This window comes from Lynx rufus, unplaced genomic scaffold, assembly GCF_022079265.1.
Source record: "Lynx rufus isolate CCGP_SWC_20201006 ecotype Redwood Valley unplaced genomic scaffold, mLynRuf1.p SCAF_4, whole genome shotgun sequence".
Taxonomy (NCBI): Eukaryota; Metazoa; Chordata; class Mammalia; order Carnivora; family Felidae; genus Lynx; species Lynx rufus.
In genome coordinates this window covers 111,184,032-111,202,188 of record NW_025814856.1, presented here as the reverse complement: position 1 = coordinate 111,202,188, position 18,157 = coordinate 111,184,032, and the positions used below count along the sequence as shown (strand labels likewise).

Sequence of the window (18,157 nt, the reverse complement as noted above, 5' to 3'; positions counted from 1 at the left end):
TTTCAAAGCTAGAACAGACAATCCTAAAATTTGTATGGACCCACAAAAGACCCCAAATAGACAAAGTAATATTGAAGAGGAAAACCAAAGCGGGAGGCATCACAATCCCAGACTTTAGCCTCTACTACAAAGCTGTTATCATCAAGACCATATAGTAGTGGCACAAAAACAGACACATAGACCAATGGAATAGAATAGAGACTCCAGAATTGGACCCACAAATGTATGGCTAACTAATCTTTGACAAAGCAGCAAAGAGTGTCCAATGGAAAAAAGACAGCCTCTTTAGCAAATAGTGCTGGGAGAACTGGACAGCAACATGGAGAAGAATGAAACTAGACCACTTCCTTGCACCATACACAAAAATAAACTGAAAATGGATAAAGGACCTAAATGTGAGACAGGAAACCATCAAAACCCTAGAGGAGAAAGCAGGAAAAAACCTCTTTTACCTTAGCCACAGCAGGTTCTTACTCGAGACATCTCCAAAGGTAAGGGAATTAAAAGCAAAAGTGAACTGTTGGGACCTCATGACGATAAAAAGCTTCTGCACTGCAAGAGAAACAATCAACAAAACTAAAAGGCAACTGACAGAATGGGAAAAGATATTTACAAATGACATACTGGATAAAGGGCTGGTATCCAAAATCTATGAAGAACTCACCAAACTCCACACCCGAAAAACAAATAATCCAGTGAAGAAATGGGCAGAAGACATGAATAGAGTCTTTTCCAAAGAAGACATCCGGATGGTCAACAGACACATGAAAAGGTGCTCAACGTCGCTCCTCATCAGGGAAATACAAATCAAAACCACACTGAGATACCACCTCACACCAGTCAGAGTGGCTAAAATGAACAAATCAGGAGACTATAGATGCTGGCGAGTATGTGGAGAAATGGGAACCCTCTTGCACTGTTGGTGGGAATGCAAACTGGTGCAGCCGCTCTGGAAAACAGTGTGGAGTTTCCTCAAAAAACTAAAAATGGATCTACCCTATGACCCAGCAATAGCACTGCTAGGAATTTACCCAAGGGATACAGGAGTGCTGATGCATAGGGACACATATACCCCAATGTTGATAGCAGCACTTTCAACAATAGCTAAATTAGAGAAAGAGCCTAAATGTCCATCAGCTGACGAACAGATAAAGAAGATGTGGTTTATATGTATAATGGAATACTATGTGGCAATGAGAAAGAATGAAATATGGCCTTTTGTAGCAATGTGGATGGAACTGGAGAGTGTTGTCCTAAGTGAAATAAATTACGCAGAGAAAGATACCATATGTTTTCACTCTTAGGTGGATCTTGAGATACTGAACAGAAGACCATGGGGGAGGGGAAGGGGGAAAAAAAAGTTACAGAGAGGGAGGGAGGCAAACCATAAGAGACTCTTGGATACTGAGAACAAACTGAGGATTGCTGAGAGGTTGGGAGAGAGGAGAAAGTGGGTGATGGGCATTGAGGAGGGAACTTGTTGGACTGAGCACTGGGTGTTATATGGAAACCAATTTGACAATAAATTATATTAAAAATAAATCAGTAGTTTAGGATAATGTAGATAAGTAATATTCTGGAAAATTAAATATTTTTAGGACACCTTGAAAAAATAAATTTATTTCCATAAGGTATGATTTTAAAAAAAAAATTCTTAAAACCAGGAGCTCTCCACTGGACATTTGATCTAATGAGGACCTATTTTAATACTGTTGTGGCCAAACAAATTTATGAATATCACTCCAGCATAACATTTTCCCTGTAAATTGCATGTTTCCTTTTTTTTGTTTTTGTTGTTGTTGTTGTTGTTGTTGATTTTTTTGGGGGGGGGTTGCCTTTGTTGAGGCAAAAGAGTTGCCTTTACCTTTCATGTATAACATACAATGAACTTATTCACATTATAGTGTCAAGCAACTATCTGATTTGCCATTCCATTTAAAAATTTATCAGAATAGGGTACCTGAGTGACTCAGTCGGTTGAGGCTGATCATCTGACTTTAGCTCAGGTCATGAACTTGCGGCTCGTGGGTTCGAGCCCTACATATACTCACTGCTGTCAGCCTGTCAGCGCAGAGCCTGCTTTGAATCCTCTGTTCCCCTCTCTCTGCCCCTCCCCCACTTGCACTCCCAAAAATAAATAAATATTGAAAAATAAAATAAATTATCTGAATCTTTCAGTTTGGAGATATAAATCATCCTGCATCTTTTCATTTCCTCTTTAATATCTGCACCAGGAATGAATTTTCTTTATAGATCCATTATTGTTGATGTTTTTAAACAAAGAATGGTTTTAGAAAGTTTATTTCACTTCAGGACATGTATCACATGGGAAAGACACTAAGATTGCTTGAAATTTCAATTACTAGACTGCTGGCCAGGCTTAGTCACTAGCTAAATGACTTTGCTCTTACACTCTGTTAGCCCCTGGTAGAGTTAAAATTGTATGTGTGGATCTTTGAAGGTGTGCCTAAATGTTAAGTCTATAAATGCTAGACTTAGAGCGTGTATACTTTGTGTTTGTGGCCTTTAAAGATAAGATACATATTAATGGCTCTTAGACTTTTTCTTAGTAATCTGCGAGTTCATTTCTCATGTGTTTGGTGGGGAAGAAGTGTCAGTGTTACACTATAATTGTTTATATAGAGTTGTAGTATAATTGCAATCTGTATTTTGAAATTATCTTTTGTTTTTAATACCTATTACAATGATTAACTGATTTAAAGTCATTAATAGTAAAAAAGATTTGTTAGATTTCTTAAAGAGCCAGAAACTCATGGATCTTTGATCATTAAAAATATATTTGCTAATACTTCATTCGTAAGTCAAAATGTTAAAGAAAACACTTTTAAAACCTTTTAGTATTGATAATTCTGAACAAAATCGGGAGTTTTAAAATGAAATCCCATGTGGACATCACCCATCTTTATTAGTTATTCATGTTTGTCATTCTTAATTGAAAATACTCCTTTATTAATAAATAGCATTACTACTGTGTTTTGGACATATTTTCTTATTTTTGCTTAGTATAATGCATTGCAAAATAATCTGTTAAAGATGCTTTTGATAAATAGAGGATTGTTATTTGGAAAATACTTTTTTTCTATAAAACTAAAATTATTGAATGTATTTTATCTTCTAGTTTGAAAATCTGTCAAGCATTTTGAAGCTTCCTGGTAAAAAGACGTTTAATAATATGGATAGAGATTTTTTAGAAAAGAGAAAAAAGGATCTAAATGCATATTTGCAGGTAAGTCCTTGTTTATTATTACTCATGGATTTTTATTTTAATATAGCGTATAGATATAGTAGATTTTTCTTTATTAAGTAATGTTTTAATATAATAGTGGAATAGAATACCACCTTTGAGTAGCATGTCCAATGTGACATGCAGTCTGCTCAGTAATTTATCAACATTATTTCTCTGTTTATTGACAAAGAAGTTTCCTGGACACTGAGTGATCGGGATTTTGTGTGTTCAGGGTTAGATGCATACACCTATCTTTTCTACATTACTGTAAAGTCTAGGTGTTTGATGGTACACCAAACAGTTTAATGTTTCCAATTCAGTGGATAGTAGCTCTTCAAGGTGTATCCAAAGCTAGCAGATTTTCATTCCTGATAAATGCTTCCTATGGTCCATAATGAGTCTAAGGCTTCTAAAATTATAGGATAGTTCAAGAGAGGAATAGATTCAAGGGACTGTTTCTGACATATAGTATCTTAGATTTACAGATTTCTGTCATGAAATAACAAAATTTGTCTCACAAGTTACTTACTGCATGAGCTGTTACGACTCCCCGAAGTAACTTTGTTTTAGACATGGGTACCCAGATGCCAGATATAATAATGATATTACATTATAGTTCTTTATTCTAATGAATAATTTGCAAAGGTTTACTAGTAGACCCAGCCTCAGCCCAGGTATATAATGTTCTATGATTTAGATCCCCACTCCATCCTCTAGAACAAGGATCAGCAAATGGCAGACTGAAGACCAAATCTAGCTCACCACATGTTTTATTAAGTTTTATTAGAACACAGCTATCCGTTTAGTTTATTATTGTCTGTTACTGCTTTTACATTACTACAGCAGAGTTGAGTAGTTTCAGCAAACACAGTGGGCCACAAACCTGAAATAATTACTATATGAACCTTTATGAAAGGTTTACTGACCCTGCCTTAGTATTTAGTGAAACTTAGCTAATGCTATACTGGATATTTTGTTGGGAAAGTTTCTCTCTCTCTTACACATTTATAAAAGCATTTATAAGTTCAATTTGGTTTATTTATAACCATAATTGTAATTCCATGGCATTATTATTTCCTGAAAGGATAGTAAAAACATATAATCTCTTACTATTTACCTTTGTCTTCTGACTTAAAACTGAACGTCAGAAATGATTGGTATGACTCTTGTCAAACATTTTGATTTTTTTAATGTACTAGCTTTAATTGTGTAAAAATCTATATCAATTATTAGATATAGAAGATAACTACCTTCTTCCAAGTCTGGCTCCTTAAATGAATCTTTTAAAAGTGGCTGTACCGTATATATTGTATCTAATGAACTCAATGTATGTCAAAACCTTCCACTGAAGGAACTAAGTAGTAGGTTATATCATTAACAGTTGTGAAGGCCGTATTTTGTTTTCATGCTTCTTTATGATGCTTCAGAGTTTTTATTTGGATTATTTTATGTACTTTCTATTAATATTAACATAAGAATTAGAATGTGAATAACATAATAGTTTACTGTTGTGGATCTTTATAGTATAAACTGTAAAGCCTGAAAATGGACTACTGGAGTCTCCCCTTTATCCATGGTTTTGCTTTCTGTGGTTTGTTATCTATGGCCAGCTGTGGTCTAGAAGCAGAGATCGTCCTTCTGATGAATTGTCAGAACGTCATTAGTATCCTGATACTATGTCACACACGCATATTGTCATTCACTTCACCTCATCTAATCATGTAGGCATTTTATCATCTCTTACCATCACAAAAAGGATGGGGACAGTAAGATATTTTGAGAGAGAGACCATATTCACACAACTTTTGTTAGAGTTTATTAGAATTGTTCTATATTTAGCTGTTGGTAATCTCTTACTGTGCCTGATTTATAAGTTAAACTTTATCACAGGTATGGAGAGGGAGGACTACTGTGGTAAATCCATTCAGACAGCTTTGACATTAGATGCACTGAAAGTCAAAAATAGCACAATGAGAAAAATATGCACCAAACTGTTAATGATAATAGAATTATTGATGACTTTATTTATAAACTGTATAATTGTGTTTTTTAAAGCACAGAATTAAAATTCTGTATATTCTTAACTTTCTAGCAGATAAAATTATAGACAGGAGTAAATTTCCAGTACCATATCAATATAAGATACCATTTTTTTCCTGTTAGTTACTACTAACTCCTGAAATGATGAAAGCATCCCCAGCTTTGGCTCACTATGTGTATGATTTCCTTGAGAACAAAGCCTACAGTAAAGGGAAAGGGGATTTTGCTCGCAAGGTAAGCAGACTATTACACTGGTTTTCTTTATAGGTCCGTTTTCATACTTTCTTTTTAAATAAAACAAAATAAATTTGTATATGTATGTTTTAAAACCAGAAAATTTTCTTAAATACTTCGTGGCATGTTTATCTTCTATGCATTAGTAAACTTACTATTGATAGGTATTCCTAATAAGTATAAACTCCTGTTTTTACATGTAGATTAAAGTCTAACAGGAGCTTGAAAAAAAGAAAAAAGATTTTTTGAAATAATGCAATAAGGAAGGTTTACCTGAGATAGGTCACAAGCTTTTCAATAACTTGAGAAGGAACTTTTACTGGGAGGAAATGTCTTATACGTGGAATAAGGGTAAGAAAAAATGTTAAATAGTTTATGTTCCCGAAAGTATTTATGTCCCTTGAGTGAAAACTTTATTATTTTAAATGCCTTTCAAAGAATATGAGCTGTACACTTGGAATTTGATGGTAGGTTAAGACAATAAATGACTACTGAAATTGGGCAAGATAGTTTAGTAGGTGAGAATACAGACTTTGGAATTAGTCTTTGGTTTAACTCCTTACTCTGCCATTTACTAGCTATGACTTGCAATATGTTACTTCAACTTTTGGTCCTTTAGTTTTCTCAAGTAATGAAGATGTTCTCATTTTGAAGCGTTGTACGAATCAAATGTGATACTCCATGTGTTATAGCACCTGGTACATCAGTAACCTCGGAATGAATGTTGGTTCTTAGTAGTAGTAGTGGCAGTAATAACAGGAGAAGTCACAGCACTTGGGAAAGCTGGGTGAATAATGTGCAGGAATTCTATATACTCTTGCAACTTTTCAGAAATCTCAGATTATTTCAAAATGAAAAAAAAAAAAAAACAAAACCCACAACCTCCCTGCCACTCCTTCCCCCCACCCCCACAGAAAAGACTCTTTTTTTTTTTTAAAAGATGAAGAAATTGGTACAAAATAAGTAAAAATTAAGCATCAGAACTTTTATGATTACTCTAGGGCGTTGGGTCTTAACGTCCAAGTGGATGTTAAGATTTTTAGGTGGAGTGTTATAATAACAAGCTCCATATTATGTACCTTACAGTGTCGGAAGGAGGGGATGTGGTGGGATTGTCTTTGTATTTCATGATTGACAGGATTAAGTGGAAATTTCAACTCTGAATAGTTTTATTGTCAGTAGAGATTCCTTCTGGTGTTCCATCTTTTTGATGTTTACCTTATATGCTCTCTTAAGATTGTATCAATTTTAAGATAAACTAATGAATTGATGACAGCTTTTTTTGAGATAAAAGTAACATTACATCAGATCTACTCAATTCTTTAAAAAAATTTTTTTTTGATTTTATTTTTAAGAGAGAATGAGACAGGGGTGCCTGGGTGGCTCAGTCAGTTGAGCGGCCGACTTCAGCTCAGGTCATGATTTCGCGGTCCGTGGGTTCGAGACCCGCGTCGGGCTCTGTGCTGACAGCTCGGAGCCTGGAGCCTGTTTCGGATTCTGTGTCTCCCTCTCTCTGACCCTCCCCCGTTCATGTTTTGTCTCTCTCTGTCTCAAAAATAAATAAACGTTAAAAAAAAAAGAATGAGACAGAGACAGAGACTGAGTGCGAGCAGGGGATGGACAGAGAGAGAGGGAGACAAAGAATCTGAGTCTCCAGGCTCTGACAGCAGAGAGCCAGACGTGGGGCTCAAACCCACAGACCGTGAGATCATGACCTGAGCTGAAGTGAGACACTCAACCGACTGAGCCCCCCAGGCTCCCCTACCCAATTCTTTTTTATCAACCATAGTAGCGTCTGTGTGTGTGTGTGTGTGTGTGTGTGTGTGTGTGTGTGTAAAGCACATATATGTTGTATATCCAAACAGCTATGTGTCACTTTTTAAAAATATTACTACTGGAGTTTAAAGATCCTTCCAAATCATTTCTGGAAATCCTTAGTAACATACATTTTTGATAAATCATGTTGGTAATTACCAAGTTCATCTTGACCTCTTTTAGATTGGCAAAATAGTTTTATGCATGTCAAGAATTAGAGGTTTTTCAGCTACATATCCTTTTTGGCTAAATTATAATTTAATATTTTTTCCTTAATTATATTTTACTGGACATTAAATAGCTATTAGAGAAAATCATCTGCAAGCATTTTATCCGTGGCTCTCAGAGCTTGAGAAATAATACATTATAACACATTAACTTCGTCATACAATTTGTCTAGCCTTGCAAGACATGCAGGCGATTCCTAGGAAGAGATAAGTAACAGTCTTCCTTTATGCACACAGTTATCTTTCTTCCAGTTTATTTTATTTTATTTTTTATTTGTATGTTATTTATTTATTTATTTATTTATTTATTTATTTATTTATTTATTTATAACATTTATTTATTGTTGAGAGACAGAGAGAGAGTGTGAGCAGGGGAGGACAGAGAGAGAGGGAGACATAGAATCTGAAGCAGTTTCCAGGCTCTGAGCTGTCAGCACAGAGCCCGATGTAGGGCTCAAACCCATAAACCGCGAGATCATGACCTGAGCGGAAGTTGAATGCTTAACCTACTGAGCCACCCAGGCGCCCCTATTTTTATTTTAGAAAGAGATAGCATGAGCCACAGAGAGGGAAGAATCTCAAGCAGGCTCCATGCTCGGTGCAGAACCTGACACAAAGCTTAATCCCACAACCCTGAGATCACAACCCAAGCTGAAATCAAGAGTCAGATGTTCAACCAACTGAGCCACCCAAGCACCCCTCTATCCAGTTTTACATCATGGTATGAGGCATTTTAAGCTATAGTTAGGGATCTAAATTTAAGTTAAAATTAATTTGTGTTGTTACTGATACACATATCTGAAGTGATAATGAATAGGCAACATTTTTGGTAAGTCAGGCTACGTGTACATTTATGATGGCAATCCATAATTCACTCCTCTGCTTGGTAATTTACACGTTTGTTTGTTTGTTTGTTTGTTTGTTTGTTTGTTTGTTTGTTTTAAGCATGTTTTAAGAGATATCCTGTTTTTGGAAACCTTGTCATAAGTGATGGACTCTGTTTTTATGCTTCTAAAATTCTGTTTTTTTCAGGATTAGGCATCAGAATCATTTGTGGAGGTTTTTCCATCCCCCTAGTTTATCCATTCCGCACCCCCAACACAGATGCTTGGACTTTACCCTCAGAAATTAAAAAGCAAAAAGGAAGAAGGATAGAAAAATAAATGGATTCTGTAGGTCAAGGATGGTGCACAGGCAACTATTTATAATTATTAACTAACTCATGATATAGATTTAGGTTCTGTTACTTTAAAAGAGTATCAGTGGTAGTTTAGTGTTAAGATAGCATGAGGCTACATATATAAGAACACACAATTTTACACACAAGGGCACATGCACAGAGTGAGTTTCATCTTTTTATCCTTTTTACCTCTGTATCTGTGTACCAGTGGTATTGTTTTTCAAATCCTTCTTCATCTTTGATTTTTGTCCTTTGGTTCTCCTCTGACTTGTTCTTTTGTGACAGTGTCCCTCCTGAATGTTGCATATTCCATCAAGCATATCTATAGCGCTATTGGCTCAGTTTAATCCAAGGAGTAACTAAAAACTCCCAGTTATTTTACAGTTCTCTTGAAATTCACTTTTTGCTGTTGTTTATTAATAGTACTTATTTTATCTTTTCTAGTTTTTCTTAATGAAAAAATCATGAAAACATTAGAGTAAAGGAATTTTGTCTTCTTGAACTCATCTCTTAACATTGTGCTGTGTTCCTGAAGCAATGGAGTTCGTTTTTTTTTTACTTTTTCTTTTTCTTTTTTTTTCAGGGAACATAATTTGTTTCTGCAATAGTTTTCATGCAACTCACATTTTCTGGAAAATATTCTTCAGTTTTTTGTATGACTTTGGTTTTCTGTCCCTGTTTTCTTTTTTGTTTCTATTAAAAATCTCAGTACCATATGTAGGCTATTTTGGTTTCTAGATATTTCTCCCTTTCTTAATTGAAATTATCTAACATTTGTACAATCAGAATGTCAATTTTAATGTTTCCTAGCCCTCTGGAGATTTTTCCTTTTTATGTTCCTCATCACATTTTCTTTTATACTTCTTCTATTCTGTCTTACTAAAGGATTCCATATTCCCTGTATAGATTTAAACAGCATGTAATGTAATCTAAAACTTATTAAAAAAAAAAAGATCTTAGTTGTTAATTACTTGAGCTTTCTGCTTATTTTATCTAATTGTTTATTTTTCAGTGTTTCTTCAAAATGTCTATGTTATTGTTGCCTTGAATTGTAGCAGAAGTACATTGTGGCTAATTCCATTTGCGTTAATTTCTCTTTGGGAAAATTTTTTTTTTTCAGGATTTCCTTAATAAGGCAGCCAAACTTAGTATCTCTAACAGTGTATTTTATTTTTATATAAGCGAAAGCTTATATTTTCTAGCAATAGCCTCATCACCCCCAAGCTTTTAATCATATTTATGTGTGAAAATACAGCTTTAAGACCATACATTTTGAAGACAACAGTTCTGTACTTTTAAAATACAATGAGATACTATAGACTAGAAAATGATTGCATTCTTCTTGTGTATTGATTCTGTTTTTCCCACGCTTCTCATTTAAGTAACAAATCTGATAAAATGAAGTCATGGTATGATATCTTTTCCCCTTAGATGGACACTTTTGTAAATCCACTTCGAAATTCTATGAGGAATGTTTCAAATGCAGTTAAATCCCTCCCTGATAGCTTGGCAGAGGGAATGACTAAAATGTCAGACAACATGGGCAAAATGTCAGAAAGATTAGGCCAAGACATAAAGCAATCATTTTTCAAGGTAAGAAGATGTTTTCAGTAAATCTACAGCAAACTATTTTTAAGTTAACTAAGATTTATTGAGCTCCTGCTTAGATTTACCTTATTTCTTTTCAGAAGTCCACAGCCTTCTAGACATATAGTCTTATAAATAATAAAAAAAACTAAAGAGAATGAATTCTTATCAGAAATGGATACTCTATAATCCAGTCATTCCTCAAGCTCTGCTGTGGTAGAATTGTAAAAGCCAGTAATGTTAACATTATTTATACTGTTATATTCTATTATGCTGTTTTTATTTTATGATGCTATTAAGTTCTAAAACAAAGCAAGTAAGCGCTATTGTGCAAATTAGCTATGTTAGTATTCATCAGGAAACATAAAGCCTAATTTCTCCTGATTCACATGATCAAGTGGCTAGATCAGAGGGAGGAAAAGTCTCACAGTCATCTATCTCTGAGGCCATACCTTATTTTTATATACCAGTGAGTGGTATTAGAAGAGTTTCCTAGGAAACTTTTTCATTACATTAGCAAATACAGGTAGCAGACCAAATAGGTTGTTACTTTCTCATTTATAGTTTTTATAATTTTGACCTACTTGTTTAAGGTTATGATTAAGACTATAAAAGAAAGGATGTAACTATTAGAGTTTTCTATTTGTTAGATCATGTGTCAGATCTAACTAAATATCATATATATATATATATATATATATATATATATATGTATGTATGTATATTTAAATAACAGAAATTCATTAAGAGACAACTCCTAAAATAATGTGTATCTCAATCCATACTTTTCTATTTATTCTCATACTTTCTCTGATGCTTTATCTTTGTTTCTAATCATGGGAACATAACACTAACACTGAAAATGAGGATTTTCCAGTGCCAGTCTTGCTGATAACTACCCATATGACTTTGTACAGAACTCACTGAGCTTTTCCAGGTCCCTTTTCCTTACTAGCAACATGAAGGGGCTATAGGTAATCTTGATGATTCCTGTCATGCTGACAAATGATAATTTGTCCATTTTCCCCATAACTTATATTATCTAACAACAGGTTAATTCATTTTTTAAGCTTGTTAATATACTGTTAAGCTCCCTATGGTAAAAGAAAGAAGATTGGAATTTTGTTCCCTGGCTGTGCTACGAACATTTGGTTTTTAAATCATTTAACCTTTCTTAGCTTTAGTTTCTTCTAAAAAGTATAGGAGTTTGACTAAATAATCTCCCCTTCCAACTCAAAAGTCCATTTTTTCTTTTAAAGGAAAAAATATCTTTTGGTAAAGAAGTAATCACACTTTAACATTTGGTTTCTAATTGTAGATTGTTAATACTTTTTAATACTATGTAAATTTTGCTTATGTATTGTCCCCAAAATAAAATTAAACACTATTATTATGCTTAGTGCTCATTTTGATTGATTATTGTATTGTGTTCTTTCACTGTCTTCTTTAGTGTGTTTACTTTGTTGTTTTTTGTTTTTGTTTTTGTTTTTAAACGTTAGGTGCCTCCTTTAATTCCGAAGACTGATTCAGATCCTGAACATTGTCGGGTCTCAGCTCAACTTGATGATACTGTGAGTTAATTTTGTTTTTGGTAGTACTCAACTGTAATTGAAATCATACTTGGCAAATCTTTTTAACTTTTTAACAAAGTATAATATGTATACCTATCAGTAATGTGTATATATTATATGTGTTAAGTTTGATGAATTCTTACAAACTGAACATGTCCATGTAATCACTCTAAACAAGAAACAGAATGTTAATACCCCAGAAAGCCCCTAATGCTCTCTTCCTGTCACTATCCTCTCCCCACCAAGGATAATCACTATCCTGACTTCTACCCTGCTTTTATACTTTATATAAATGAAACAGTAAGGTATGTACTCCTTTAAGTCTGGCTTATTTTGCTCAACATTGTGATATTCTTCCATGTTGTTTTGTGTGATTGTAGTTTCTTCATTCTTGTCGACCTACAGTATTCCATTTTGTTAATATAGTATAATTTATTTGTTGTATTATGAGTAGTACTCCTATGGACATTCTTGTACATGTCATTTGATTAAAAAATTAAGTACACATTTCTGTTGGGTCTATACCCAGGAATGGAATTGCTTGGTTAGAGGGTATTCATAAATTCAGTTTTAATAGATACTGTCAAATAGTTTTCCACAGTGTTCGTGCTGCTTACACTGCTACCAGCAATGCATGAGAATTTCAATGCTCCATAGCCTGCCAACAGTCAATATGTTATGTCTTTTAAATTTTAGCCACTCGGGTTGTATCTCATGTGGGTTTCCATTTCTCTGATGACTGTTGAAATGTTGAACCTTTTTGCATATGTTTATTGGCCATTTGGGTGTCTTGTCTTGTGTGTCTAGCTCTTTCCTCTGTTTTTCTGTTGGCTTGGCTGTCTTTGTCTTTTTGATTAACAAGAGTGCTTTATATAATCTGAATAGTGGTTCTTTGTTAGATATAAGTATTTGTGTATTGTGAATATCTTCTGATTTGTGTCCTGTTGTGTAATGTATATATATAATCTGTGCCTACTGAAAGGTCACAGAGATCACCTATGATTTTCTTTAAAAATATTTTTTTTTATTTTATCATGCAAAAATATAGATTCCCCATTCATCTAGGATTGATTTTTGTGTATGGAATGAGGGTAGGGGTCCAGTTGACCCAAGCACCATTTACTGAGAAGGCCCTCTTTTCCCATGTGTCCTATATTTCTCCCTTGTGCCAAATCAGATTATCATATATGTTTGAGTCTGGGCTTTGTATTCTGTTTTCTTAGACAGATTTATTTTCAAGTTACAATTACCTCCCTTCAGTTTCACATTGAAATTCTTATAATAAACTGTATTAAAAATAATCTATTATTTGCTTTTTAAAATTCATTTTAGAATGTTTTGTTATGATTTATGCTGGTATAATATCCAAAACATCATACCTTCTGTTAGAGGTTTTTACAATTTAGGTATTTATTAGAATTACCATGTTGTTCCAAACTCGTGAGTATACTTGATCAGAGACTAGAGCAATATTTATTTTACCTCAGGAGTGAAATTGGTCTCTTTCCCCACCAGCCATGCCCCTCACCAACCTCAGCCACCCCTTGTTTGGTTTAGCTATGAGTTTTCAACATGTAAAGGAAAGGTGCACTAAGAAAATGTTGACAGCATGACAGCGAAAAATATATAACTCATGGAATTTCCTAAAGATTTAAGTTACAACATGGATGAGGAAATAATTAGAGTATGTTGGTGATGAAAGTATTATAAAATTACTGGCATTTATATGCAGTTTTATTATAGTTCTAAATCTTTGCTTTGTATGTATTTTTGGAATCAAAACATTCTAGTTGCATTTACTTTTTCCCTTTTTTAAACTTTTTTTAACTTTTTTCTAGTTGTCTTTACTTTTACCTTTATTTTTATACCATTAATTGCATATTCCCATAACAAAAGTGTACAGATTTTTACTTGTTAAAAGTTAAAATTTTAGAAATGTAGTGAAATATGCTTTTTGTAGTATTAACTTAGCTATGTACTGGATTTTATTTCAGCTTCTTAAAATACCTAAATACAGACAACTCACTAACAAAGGAAAACATGTTATTTTGTGTAGATTGTGTTTTGTTCTATTAAACAAGGAGAAATGTTGAGAATATTTTGTTCTCTTGTAAAAGATGCTCCAGAAAATAGGCAAAGGGAATAGCATTTACCTTATCAGACTAGTACAGACTCTACTAAAAGTAAAAGAGCCAAATTTTCTCTTCCCAGGACTTCATAGATTCACTTTAAGAAGTTTTTTTCTCTACCACCTTGGAATTGTAGGGTTGTGAAATTTTATATTGTGTCAAAATGACTGTTAAAAACATTTATTTTATTTTATTTTTTTCAATGTATGAAGTTTATTGTCAAATTGGTTTCCATACAACACCCAGTGCTCATCCCAAAAGGTGCCCTCCTCGATACCCATCACCCACCCTCCCCTCCCTCCCACCCCCCATCAACCCTCAGTTTGTTCTCAGTTTTTAAGAGTCTCTTATGCTTTGGCTCTCTTCCACTCTAACCCCCCCCCCTTTTTTTTTTCCTTCGCCTCCCCTCATGGGTTTCTGTTAAGTTTCTCAGGATCCACATAAGAGTGAAACCATATGGTATCTGTCTTTCTCTGTATGGCTTATTTCACTTAACATAACACTCCCCAGTTCCATCCATGTTGCTACAAAGGGCCATATTTCATTCTTTCTCATTGCCACGTAGTACTCCATTGTGTATATAAACCACAATTTTTTTTATCCATTCATCAGTTGATGGACATTTAGGCTCTTTCCATAATTTGGCTATTAAAGACATATATTTTAAAAATTAGACTGAAATCTTAGGTTATGAAGACTATAATACAACTTGTTCTCTGATGTCTGAAATAGTGGCAATAATTTTGTAAAAGCAGCAGAAGTAGCCATTCATAATAGATAGGTAACTCAAACATTTTTTTATTTCTTCCCATATTTTGTCAGGTGGATGACAATATTCCACTTAGAGTAATGCTGCTTCTTATGGATGAAGTATTTGACTTAAAAGAGAGGAATCAGTGGTTGCGAAGGAATATCAAAAACCTACTTCAGCAGCTTATTAGAGCCACTTATGGTGATACTATTAACAGGTACCAGGGTTTTTTGTTTTTTTCTTTTTTCTTTTTTCTTTTTTCTTTTTTTCTTCCCTTAGAACTGTTCTTACTTAGCTTTTAAACTTGTACTTCTGGAAGTAGATTGCTCAACTTTTGTAGGAGAATTTTCATCTCTGGGCCTTTTATGATCATTAAAACAGCCTGGTGTTTTTACAGATAATTTACATACAAACTAAGTTGCTTACTCCATGAGAGTAGTGTTTCCTTATTTTATATATTTTCTAAAATTTTCACCCTACTCATTTAAATTTCCTTACTTTCAGAAAAATAGTTGACCATGTTGATTGGATGACCTCACCTGAGCAAGTAGCGGACTTAGTGAAACGTTTCAGGTATATCTTAAGACACAGTCACTTCTTTCAGGTAGTACAGTGTTTAGCATTGTTATCACTAATTAACTTACACTGCTTTTCTTTTCTTTGTTTTCTTCCTTTTTGATGAACAGAAAGACTTGTAAGAATTATAATAAACATTTGTTCCATGGACCCTTTGATCTGTGTTTCTTTAAAACCAGAATTGAAAAAAGTGTTAAAGAATAATCTTTAAGATACTGGTTACATTTTATCATAGTAATGTGACTTGAAAATAATTGAAATCCTTGATTTTAAATGAAACTTAAAAAAAATATGTACATCTCTGACTCTGGACTTATTATTAACTATTTGAACCTCCGAAAAGAATATAAATCAAGAGCAGTGGTACTCCAGTTCATATGTTCATCCTACACAAATACCCTGCGCCTCTCCTCTGTGCCTAGTAATTTGCCAGTCATCAGGACTGAGATAAAATACAGTCCCTTTAAGGAAAGCATGGTATAGTCCAGAAATGAACCTCTTTTCTAAAAGTGAAAGATAAGGCATATTCATGGCATCATGTACTTTGAAGTAACAGAAGCAAGAAAGGAACTGTCAATATTGAACCTTAATTATTTGCTTGGCACCTACTGCTTTATGTACACTTTCTGATTTTATCCTATTTTATGAGATACGAATTTTTGTCTCCATTTTTTATTATGTGGAAACTGAGGATTAGAGAAGTTCAGCGGCTTGTCCAAAGGCTCACATGCTGTAAAGTAGGGAACAGCAAATTTCTTTAATCTGAAGCTGAGTTTCTCCTCCCTACCCCACACTGTTTCCAAAAGTCTGACCACCTGCTATGGCACATGTACATTCCATTTCAGGGTAGGGTAGTGATGTTTACTCTGGAGCACTGATTCCCAGCCTTGGCTGCATGTTGGAATCACTTGGAGAGCTTTAAAAAATAGTGATGTTTGGGTCCCATCTTAGGAGCCTAACTTACTAATTAATCCAGTAGAAGGCCTAAACATTAAGATTTTAAAGCTCCCATGTGTTTCTAATGTTCAGTCAAAGTTAAGAAAAACTGCTCTGGGAAGTCTGTCTCCCTCAGCCCAAATTCCCAGGTGGAACCTTAGGTATTGTGCTCAGTTCCTATCTTTGGCCTGTGAATTGGAGAATAGAAATCAGACACACCAAGTGAGGAAGAATAGGGTATGAATGTGAAAGGAATGTTGTAAAAAGGCTAGCTGTAAGTGTGTGTGCAGGATTGGTTCAAATTGGCTAAGTTATAGGGGCACCAAGGGAGATTAACTATAAGGTATCCAAATTCAAGATATTATGAGGTTGTATTTGGATAAGGCCTACTTTGAGTTTAAATGCAGTCACCTATATATTCCATTTTGCTATCTTTATCACTTGTTAATGTTTGTAAGTTATTCTAGGGTAGAATTCACCTGTTACTTTTCCAATGTATATCCCTTTACACTTAAAATTGAACCCTGCTCTTAGTTACTATTTGTTGAATATCATACATCTATAAAATTTCATAATGTTTCCACTTTTTGTTAACATTTGTGTCTTCTGTAGAAAATTGGAATAATTGTGCTAACTTGTATCATTTGAAAATGAAAGTTTTTACAAGATTTATTTGATTTTCTTAAATAGAGATGCCTTTTGGCCAAATGGCATTTTAGCAGAGACTGTTCCATGCAGAGATAAAGCTATTCGAATGAGAACAAGAGTTGCAGGAAAAACTAAATTACTTTCAATTATGCCAGGTGAGTGAAGATGTTTGATAAAAATCTTATTAATTTGTAGTTCTTCTGAATTTTTGGCATTGAGCATGCTGGTTTAGCTGCCTTTTGATTATAGTAACTACCAGTTAATGACTTGCCGTATATCAGCTATTGTGCTACGCATTTCTCATATATTCTTTACTAATTCTCATAACAGTATTAAGAAGCTAGGCACTGTTAACATCACAGCTTTCTATGGGTGGAAACAGCAGCTCAAAGAGGTTAAAGAAGCTACCCCAGGTTCAGAGCTAGTATAATAAGTGACTGTTCAGCTTCTGCTCTGTGCTCAGCAACTGGAAAAGCCACTGCTTTCAGTCATGAAAAATAGTGGTGCTTTTAACCACTTCATTTGCTACCTTGAACCATTTTGAGAATAAAGTTGATGATAAATATCCTGTGTAACAGATGAAAGGGCTAATAAAAGAACATGAAATGTGAGGTTTCCAGGAAGAATATTTGTCCTACTTCAGAGAAAAAACAAATTCTTTCAGAGATTCCTTTTACATAGTAACAACTGTTTGGTCCATTAATCTCTATTAAAACATGATTCCAAAGAAAGTATACATAGTGGCATTCTGTTCTAATTTGCATTACTTTAGAACACTGCTATCTCACTAACTTAGACTCACTTTGTCCCCATTTTGACTTCTCTCAACAAGAGAGCCTATGTCATATGAAAAGCAGTTTTGTGTGACTGGATGGATGTTTGCTTCCTTCTTTAGTTACGAATATCTTTGAAAATACTTAGATATTTCTTCTCCACATTTTAATTATGAATATAGAGAATGGAGAAGGAGTATTTGTGAAGTTCTTCAACATCATTTAACGTTTTTTTTTCTCTTTGTTTTTCTTTAAAACTATATTTTCATCATAGATTTAAAAATCTCTCTTCCATCAGTTAAGTTGGAGGTCTGCCAAATGGTTATTAATTCTGCCTTATAGATTATACTATTGCATTTGGAGAAAAAAAAACAAATCATAGAAATAACATCTTAGGAAAATAGAAATAAACAATAGCTTAGGATGAAATATTATTTAATGTA

At 34.0% G+C, this 18,157-nt stretch overlaps 1 protein-coding gene across 3 annotated transcripts in view; it reads left to right on the top strand.

The window, feature by feature from the left end:
- Window positions 1-18,157, top strand: part of SNX13 (sorting nexin 13) — a 133,993-nt gene that overhangs the window by 110,909 nt on the left and 4,927 nt on the right. The window contains exons 19-25 of one of the 3 annotated variants that reach the window (XR_006965231.1): window positions 3,140-3,247; window positions 5,411-5,521; window positions 10,175-10,336; window positions 11,830-11,901; window positions 14,853-14,998; window positions 15,286-15,385; window positions 16,984-17,096. Coding sequence is in view for 2 of the 3 variants with exons in the window: in XM_047096694.1 (XP_046952650.1) it covers window positions 3,140-3,247; window positions 5,411-5,521; window positions 10,175-10,336; window positions 11,830-11,901; window positions 14,853-14,998; window positions 15,286-15,354; window positions 16,984-17,096 (781 nt within the window). In the remaining variant the exon portion in view is untranslated. The remainder of the gene's footprint in view (window positions 1-3,139; window positions 3,248-5,410; window positions 5,522-10,174; window positions 10,337-11,829; window positions 11,902-14,852; window positions 14,999-15,285; window positions 15,386-16,983; window positions 17,097-18,157) is intronic. The other 2 variants (XM_047096694.1, XM_047096695.1) reach the window with 2 other exon arrangements.